Here is an 8945-nt window from a genome sequence, read left to right on the forward strand (position 1 = left end):
GTCGTCTAATGGCATCATCTTGTTCCATATGCACAATCTGCTAGCGGTAAGGGATGGAATGTTTGTTGGGGAAGGTTGTCCTCTTCTGTGCTAAGGAGAGTTCTATATCTTGTGCTCTTCATTAGCATTTCTGGAAAGATGCCAGTGGACTGGGAACTAATTGTTTTACAGAGCATGTAGGTACACATATAGTGCTACTGTCAATAAAACATAACCCTCCTAGGTGGATGCACTGATTATATGAAGAATGTTTTTACCACTTCCTGAGGCCTATTTATAACCCAAACTGTTTCAAACCTGCTGACAGTATTTCAATTATCAGAGGTATTCCAGTGCATTTAAACAATGCTCAGTGTTAATGGTATTTATCCCATATTTATATAGTGCCTAACAGCCAAACACCTCCTGAAGATCCTCATGAACTTGCATGTGTCGTGTGCAGTGTACAGGAAGTCCTTTAGTTCTGCAGTGAAATTCAGCACTTACCTGCAGTTAGTCTGAATTTGGGAAACAGCGGCAGAAGTACAAGATATTCCTTTGTTCAGGGGATGTGGAGATTGGGAGATAGTGAAGGTGAGGGAGATGGTTCCCAGACTCTTCTCTTGAAGGTGCTGGATCCTCTGGACAGTGACAGCCATCCCAGTGGTCCCAGCTCTGCTCCACTCCTGCCCAGATCTCTCCTCAGCAGAAACCTTGTGTGCATTGCTCCTTCATCCCAGGACAGCGTGACTGCTCTGGGATGTGTGTCTTGAAGACTGATCATAGCTCAGATCCTTTGGACAGCATGTTGAGACTGTCGCAGACAGGGATGTGCTGATGGGGTGGGTTGGCAGCCTGCTCTGGCTGGTGGCACAGGTCACGCCTCCAGCACTGTACCAAATCCTGACCTTGAGAGCCGCACCACTATCTCCATGTGATCTCATTCCCTGCCATGCTGTCCAGTGCTGTGCAGAAAGGCACCTCGTGCTTGCTCCCTCGCGGACTCCTCTGGTGTGGTGTTTGCCTGTGGATTTCCCTTGCAGAGGGAAATCTTTCCTTACTCATGCTTTGGTGGCAGATGCCCAGGGTGGTGCTCTGCCTCACTGTCCCAGGGGCAGCTGGGATGGATGGATGGATGGATGGATGGATGGATGGATGGATGGATGGATGAATGGATGAGCTGGTGTCACAGGCACATGGTGGTGCCTTTGTCCTGAACTTCCCCTCTGGATGCTGTGCTCTGGTATCTGGGATGGAAGCCACCTCCCACCATGATGCTGCCCCAGTGCCTGTCCCTGGCCAAGGCTGCTGTCCCAGGCTTCACTCTCATCTGCCTCCTCCTCTCCAGTCTGTTCACCCCCAAAAATCCAGAGCTGCACTCCATACTGCAGGTGCTGCTGGTGAAAGGCAGGACTGCTGCTCTGTTTGCAAACATGATGTGGTCTCATTATGCACCTGATCTCTGGGTGTGCAAACAATGCATAGTCTGTACTGGCATCACCAAGAACATTTTCCAGGTCATGCCACGTCTTGGATCATTTCATTCCGTGTTGTCACCCACTTCAGCCCAAAACTGCATAAAGTTTTAACTTTGGCGCCGAACTGTGAATAACGTTAGTTTAACCTGGAATTTAAAGCCAGTGTTTCTGTGCTCCAGAGACAGGGTCTCCCTGGCCCTTGTCTACCATGCAGCTAGCAACCAGAATTTTAATTTTATAAGCTGTGGTTGACTAAACCCAGCACTAGGACTATTAGATATTATTTGATTTGGAATAGTGAAAAAAAGAGAAAGATTTAAAGATACACTGCTTTCTCTGTATTTTCTCAAAGTTTAGCTTTCCTATTCAGAGCACAGGTTTATGTTTTCGTTTTCCTTTCTGTGTGGATGATCCTTGCACTTTATGAAAGCCAACATTGTCCAATCTTGATTAAATTGCATGCATTTCTCTGGACAGGTAAATGTAAAGTTGTTGTCACCGAAATTGCTGATCTGAAATTGAGAAGGAAGTTTCCAGCATTAATTGCTAACATGAAATGCCTGTTCAGTACAAGCAGTGTTCTTAACTTCAGTGTTAGACACGGAGGCTGAAAGAGGTATTTCCCTGTGTCAGTTCCACAGTCTGAGAGGTCTGCCTTAAAGCAGCCCAATCTTCTGGATAGACAGCATTTTCTGCACAATCCATCTGTGCTGAAGGATGATGTCTATGATGGATGACATTCTTTGTGAAAAATCTTGTTCACTGAGCATCACCCATGTTGCTGATGGCCAGCATGTGGGTGTCTTTGTGCAGGTCACCTCTATCAGATCTCTATATCTGCCAGCAGATAACTTGATGCAGGGTCTGCCAGAGGAGATCTGGGTGATGCTGTTCCTCTGCAGACTTCTTGGACTGTGAGCCACTGCAGCACTCCTGAAAATCCTGCTGTTCAGGATGCATTTGAATTCTACTCCTCAGAACAATCCTGGCAGCAGGGTTCTATTTTTAATACATTTTCTCCCTCTATCTAGTTTGATGTTGCCATCTGGAGAAAAAAAATCTGATATTTACTGTTGTTCTTGGAGTTCCACCTCCTGGAGTCTTGGGAATACTGCAGACCTCAGCTTTCAGTGCAGAAAAGATACATTTCCAGAACTGACAGATGAAGGAAAAGTAGGAAACCACCGTGAATCTGCAAAAACCAAATTGAAACAAGCCCCTGTATTGCAAGGGTCTTTCCAGGCTGCCAGTCTGAACATTCCTTAAATTTGTGTCATGGCTTTTCTGCCATGGGCAGTAACTTATGACTTCTGCTAAAAATCTCTGCCAAAGGGGAGAAGGAAGAAAACATACCTTGGAGCAGAGGGTTGCATGCTGCTGCGGAGCTGAAGAAATACAGAGTGAATTGGAGTGTCAGGAGTGCCTCAGATCAGGCCTTGCAGAGGGTGTTGCAGTGGTAACCGAACCCAGGGATGTCCCACCTCAGTATGATACAGGCTGTGCTGATGGTTTGGGGTTGCCTGGTCACTGCTGCTGGTGGTGCTGCATGGACAGTCTGCGTTTTCCAACATGGGCACACCACAGCTCAGAGCTCAGCATGGAATGGAGCTGAGCAGAACTTATAGAAAGCTTAGGAAGGGGACAGAGCATGTGTGTTGTGAGTGATCAAAGCAATCTGCTGGAGCTGACACAAGTTGTCTGTTGACTGTCACCATCAGGCAGTGTCCTTATGCTCCCATGTCCTCCCATGTGCAGAGTGTGGGCTAGACAGGTTCTCAGGAAACAGAAATGTGACCATTATCCTTTGTCCTGCCTTTAAATTATGTGTGAAATCATTGATGAGTTGAGGGTTGGCTGTAATGGAAGACTGTTCAGTGCCTTTTCCAGCAATATGTAAGCTCCCAGAAGGTCTTCATGGTGTCACTGTACTGGTACCTACATCTATTAAGGGGATAAAATGAAACACCATTCTGTAGGTCTCATCATATTCTTCATCTTCTCTCTCTTCTGTGAAAGGTATTCAGGAATCTCCAGTACCGAATGGCCATTCTCTCCCGAGCAGAGATTTTCTCCGGAAACAGATGCGAGGAGACCTTTTCACCCAGCAGCAGCTAGAAGTGTTGGATCGTGTCTTCGAGAGGCAACATTACTCCGACATTTTCACAACAACTGAGCCCATCAAACCAGAGCAGGTACTATTGCAAATATTGCGTGTTTTCCTGATATGACTTTTGTTGGCAGAGGTCTGTTTGGTGCATGGCATCAATGGCTTCTCAGAGATACAGATGTCTTGCCAACCTCATCTCAGCCAAGTGCTTGTTAGCCATAAAAGCCTATTTAAAAGTGAAGGAAAACACTTGGTGTGTTTAGGAAGTGTTTGGGTATGAAATTACACCTACTCTGGACCAGTTGCATCAAATGAGTCTTTAAAGAGCATCACAGCTTCTGATGTTTTTGTTGGATCAAAACCAGGCAATGCAGGTAAAAGGGAGAAGACTTGCAAAACCCAATGCCTAATTTTGGTTCATAGTTAGCATGAACACAAATCAGATTTTTGTATTCAGAAATGGCTTATTAGGCATGTAACTGGCCTTTTGCTGAGAGAAACACCCAATTAGTATGTGAAAGCAAATTAGTTGAACCTAGAGATCAGCAACATTTTTGAGGAGGACTTGGCACTAATGTTTTGGGAAGGCTCCATTTTTGCAGTCACAGTACAGAAGCACATGCAAAAACTGATGAGCTATGTCTCTGCATTCTTCTTCTTAGGTGACAGCACTTAATTTAGCTGCTGAGAAAGATGTAGAAGTTAATATGTTGCTTTCAGCACTGATATTGGCCCAGCTTGCTACTTAATGATGTATTTGGCCATTAATCGTGAGTGTTCTTTATATCAGACCTGTTTCTTTAGCAAGGTGGATGAACTTCTCTGACTGCAATCAAACACTGATTCTCCTTGGAGGAATCTGTACATTTGAGGACCAGTGGAGATTCTCTCATGGCAACCTGCTACCATCATGACTCTAGTGAAGGAATGTGCATTAAAATACATTTAAAACAAAAAAACCCACTTGTTCATGCTGAAAGTCCTACGGTAGAGTAGAAATTCCCCATGTCTTTAAGCTCACATCTGCCATTTGTTATTTCTTTGACAGAGACATTTGCTTTCCACTAGCTTCTGCTGGTTCTGTGGTTTCCCTGGTTTGTGTGTGCTGAGGAACTCTGCAGACCTGAACTCGAGCTAGAGAGAGACAGGGAAGGCGCTGGGGTCAGTTGGATTTTCTAAGCGCTCGTTAGGGAAGCCGATCCATCGGTGTCTCTGGCAGGTGAAGTGGCCTTCACGTACCACTAGATGGAGGTTATCCCATCTGTACACGGGCGATCCTGGAGAGGACAGGCTCTGCTCCCGTGCCCGTGCCAGCCCTGCTCAGCGCTGGTCACATAGGCGTTGTGTGGTGTTAGATCTGTCCCTGCATAACTTTTACAGGCCAAAGAAATTGATGCAGAGAAAGCAGTGATGGAAGAGGATCGTTTTTGTTTGCTTCTGTGTTCTGAAGGCTCTGAGTCACAGACGTCTATAGCTGAAGGGAGACCAGTCCAGCAGTGAGTGAATGTTCATCCAGAGAGAAACTTTTGCTGGTTTTACAGGAAGAATGGAGATTTGAACAAGAATGTTGCTTAAGTGTTATCCCACTTGTCAAATGTGGGATATTTGGCTGCTGGCAGAGCAAGGATCTCCCTGGGCCCATGTAAGGAACTATGACTAGAATGGCTCTGTGCAGACAGATTATTACAATTGGAGATGTGCTGCTATTAATTTGGTGAACAGGTTACTCTCTGCATTCTCTGGGAAGTCAAACAAGAGGCTGAGAAATGTGACATTATGAGGTTCAAAAAGTACTTTGCAGAACCAAGGTATTTTTAAGTTTTATTACAAAAGGAGTTTGTCACTGTTTGCTTTCATATAGGTTGGAGCATGGCAGTTTCCTTCTGGAAGGCTTAGCTATGGTTGAGGGCCATGGTTGAAGGCTAGTGGCTCTTTGGGGTTGGTTTCTTCTTTCTGATGGTATGTGATGTGATACTTCAAACATGAGCAGATGTGATCTCTATGACTTGCTGTGGTTCACAAGGAACCTGCATGAACCCCAACCTTACCGAAACAGTCGTGTCTCACCTCCTTGGTGAGCCAAGCAAAGCTGTCATGATGCTTAGCTGAAGTGGAGGAGCTGTCTGCATCAATTAGTGAGACCTAAGAAATCCATAAGAAAGAAAATACTGAGGACATTAATGATGTGCCTTAGATAACCAGAGCTGTCCATTCAATAGATTGCCTTAGGAAAGCAAGACCTGCCTGTGGCATCCAGCTGTCCAGAGAGCTGCTGGACCCCAAAGTGGTGCTCTAGAAGCTAAGTTATTGGTGGATATATGGAGCCTTGAGCTGTTTCTGTAGAGGAAAATATGGATAAGATGCCTCTCCCCATAGAGACAGGATGTGGGGAGAAGACTAGTAGGAACTGCTGACCCACTGTTTATCCATTTTATTGGAAAAGTGATCCAGGAGCAGCAAACCGAATATTACTGAAGTTGCTTGGGCACAAAAAGCTATTGATGTTGCAGCGCTGTTCACCTGAAGAGGTTTCCAGGTATTTTACTGGAAGAATTGCTACTTCTAGACAAGGTAGTTTACTTTTTTCTCCATGTTTTGTGGCTCCTACCTTTTTGTCCATGTTTTGTGGCTCCTCTCTAAGTCTTCCTCCTCACTTGTGTGCTGGGGGCATCCCCTTGCCCATGGTGAGTGGGGAGAGATCCCTCCTGCACAGCACAATGTTTGCAGCCTCAGTGTGCCCAGTTCCCACCTGGGGGCTGGGCCCTGCTGCCTAGAGTCCTCCTGATGCATTTTATGGACAAAATTTGTCCTTTCCTTTTGGGAAGTGTCCATTACCCCTCATGTAGGTAGATGTGCTGATGAGCTGTGTGGGAGTACTTGCACACTGCTGCCAAACGCTCTACTTTGAGTGCTTCCAGTCCATTTCCTTCACTTTTCCATCTTTACGTTTCCCTCAGTTCATTTGTATGAAATGGAGACTCTTGAGTTATTTCTTACCTCAAGACACTCTGTGCTCTTGACAAGCATCATACAAGTTTTCACATCTGCTGTAAGCTATGCCATCTATGGAGAGACCCACCAGGAGTGGAGACTTGTCTTTGGGGAAGGGCTCATACCGTGTTGAGAGAGAAGGCAACCATTGGGCACTGACAGGGATATAGAGAATGGATAGAAATGGTGACCACTGTGTGTGCTGGGTGAAGCAGGGATCGTGCATGGTTCTTTCCAGTAAAGACTGTTGGACTGTGTATGTCGAGGGCAAAAGTGAGGCATCGCCTGCCTCATTTAGGAGCCTAACACCTGGTGGTGAAGCTGTGCACGTGTAGATGTGTGCTCTGCAGCATGGGTGTGTTTCCTGCATGAGAAACACCTGATGGCAGGTGAAGACCCAGCATCTGGGAGCTGGAGGCTGAGGGTCGGCTGTGCGAACAGCATCGAGTCCTTTCATGTCTGTGCATTGTGGGGAGGAACTACAATGTAAACTCAATGCTCTAGAAGAACCCTGCCACCTCCCCCTGATAGAACCCTGCCATAAAAATGAATTATCCTGTAGAGTGACAGACTTTCCCTCACTTTTGTACCCTTTTGTGCTGTTTTTTTTTTTTGCAAACAGCCCCTGATCAATTTGTACTGGCTGCAAATGTTCACAGAAAACTGATTTCACATGTTCCTGGGCATGGGGTTGGAAATGCAAATGGTGGTGTGTTTGCAACACCAGTGTGGCACTGCCATTCTGTGCATGTCTGCTGCCCACTAGCTCTATGCAGCTCCTTTGTTAACAGGGACAAAGCCCATGACTTGAACTCCATGTAGGTCTCTGGTCTAGGAGAAGGAAAATCTTCACAGTGTCTGCCTCCTGGCCTGGCAGAAGTTCCTGTTCTCTGGTTGCTTCTCTGTGTGTGTTTGGCTGTCCATGCTGCCTCCCAGTGTGCCAACTCTGCGGTGAAGAAGCCTGCCCACAGGGAAAGCTGTTGGTGTTGTCAGCACAGGCAACATCACAGATCACACCTTCCTCGGAAGCCAGAGCTTACTGTCACAAGGAACAGCTTTTGACTGCCTGCCCTGAAGATGTGCTGTGTGCCTATGCCTGGGGCAGACAGACACACCCCAGCCTGGCCCCTGCTGCAGGCAGAACCTGCTGTTCCTGGTCACTATACTGACAACTGGGATTTTATCCAGGACTGGCATTCATCCTCTGCATGGAACCACAATACTGTGTGTATTGTGCAGAGCAAATAAACTCATTAGGAGCTGGAGGAACTGGAGGCACTGTCTGTACTCAGCAAACCCCTCTGCGTGGCTGTGAGGGTGATTGTCCTCCAGTGGCTTCCTGCAATTCCAGCCAGAAGGATGGAGGAGTTCTCCCCAGCCCCTGGGAAGCATCTGTGGGCTTGGCTGAACCTGTGGCATCCATTGTGTGAGATGTTGTCTCAAACACATTCACCAGTCAAAGCTTTCCAAGGAGATGCTCCTGGAGACCAAGGCCCAGGAAGCTCAAGGTGTGGGAGGCTAGATGCATGCAGAAAAGCCCCATTGAAGCTGTCAGAGGGTAAACCTGGGGCCTGTGGACCGATGTGCTTGTGATGGCTGTGAGAGTGGGATTAATGCCTCTGTGGGTGAGAGCTGTGGGATGAAGAATGGTTTGGCTCAACGGGAGAGGCAGTGTGTTAATTCCCTCAGAATAAAGAAGAGAATAATCCATGCTGGATTTCTGTCCACAGCAGAAATGGATTCTCTTGTATTTTCAGCTTTGCACATGGATCCAATCGAATACTCATTGAAGCCAAGAGGAATATTTCTATTGACTTCAATAAACTTTAGATCATGGCCATAATGAGGCATAACATGATGTGACCAGATCAACACTATGTAGGTCACCGACTTAGAAGAGAACTTCTTGCCACTAATAGCAGATAATTTCCAGGCCCTTGCTGGTGCTTTCCCATTGCTTTTAGCTAGAACCAAACCAAATATCTGTTCTCAGATTCATATCTGGACCAAATGTACATGTTCTGGGCTCAGGCAGAAACCAATGGCCTAACAAATATATGGTAACACATGTATTTGTGACATGGAGTGCAAGTAAATGTGAATCTGGAGATAAGCATAGGCAAATGGAATTTGGATAACTAATAGAATTTGGGTATTGGAATGAACACCAAAAAATTACTTATGAGTTGGAAAAAGTGGAAGCATTGCATGAGGTTGAAACCTGGTTCAGAGAGAGTTGTGACAAAGGAGTTCTCTGAACTGACCAAGGGAGAGGCATAAAGTCCTTTTGAAAATCTTCAGGTGTTGTTTTTGGTCCAAGTGTGCTCCAGGTTTGAAAGAGGAGTCACGTTTTCCCCTGGAAGGAACTGTGTTGGATAGTGTGTTTGCAG

At 46.2% G+C, this 8945-nt stretch overlaps 1 protein-coding gene across 1 annotated transcript in view; it reads left to right on the forward strand.

Moving 5' to 3' along the window:
- The window catches only part of PAX5 (paired box 5), a gene marked incomplete at its 5' end in the record, with an annotated part of 64924 nt that overhangs the window by 38699 nt on the left and 17280 nt on the right, over positions 1 to 8945 (forward strand). Inside the window, one exon of the mRNA XM_009079293.1 lies at positions 3474 to 3649. Within this exon, the coding sequence (XP_009077541.1) occupies positions 3474 to 3649 (176 nt within the window). The remainder of the gene's footprint in view (positions 1 to 3473; positions 3650 to 8945) is intronic.

This window comes from Acanthisitta chloris, unplaced genomic scaffold (assembly GCF_000695815.1).
Source record: "Acanthisitta chloris isolate BGI_N310 unplaced genomic scaffold, ASM69581v1 scaffold10867, whole genome shotgun sequence".
In the NCBI taxonomy this organism is placed as follows: Eukaryota; Metazoa; Chordata; class Aves; order Passeriformes; family Acanthisittidae; genus Acanthisitta; species Acanthisitta chloris.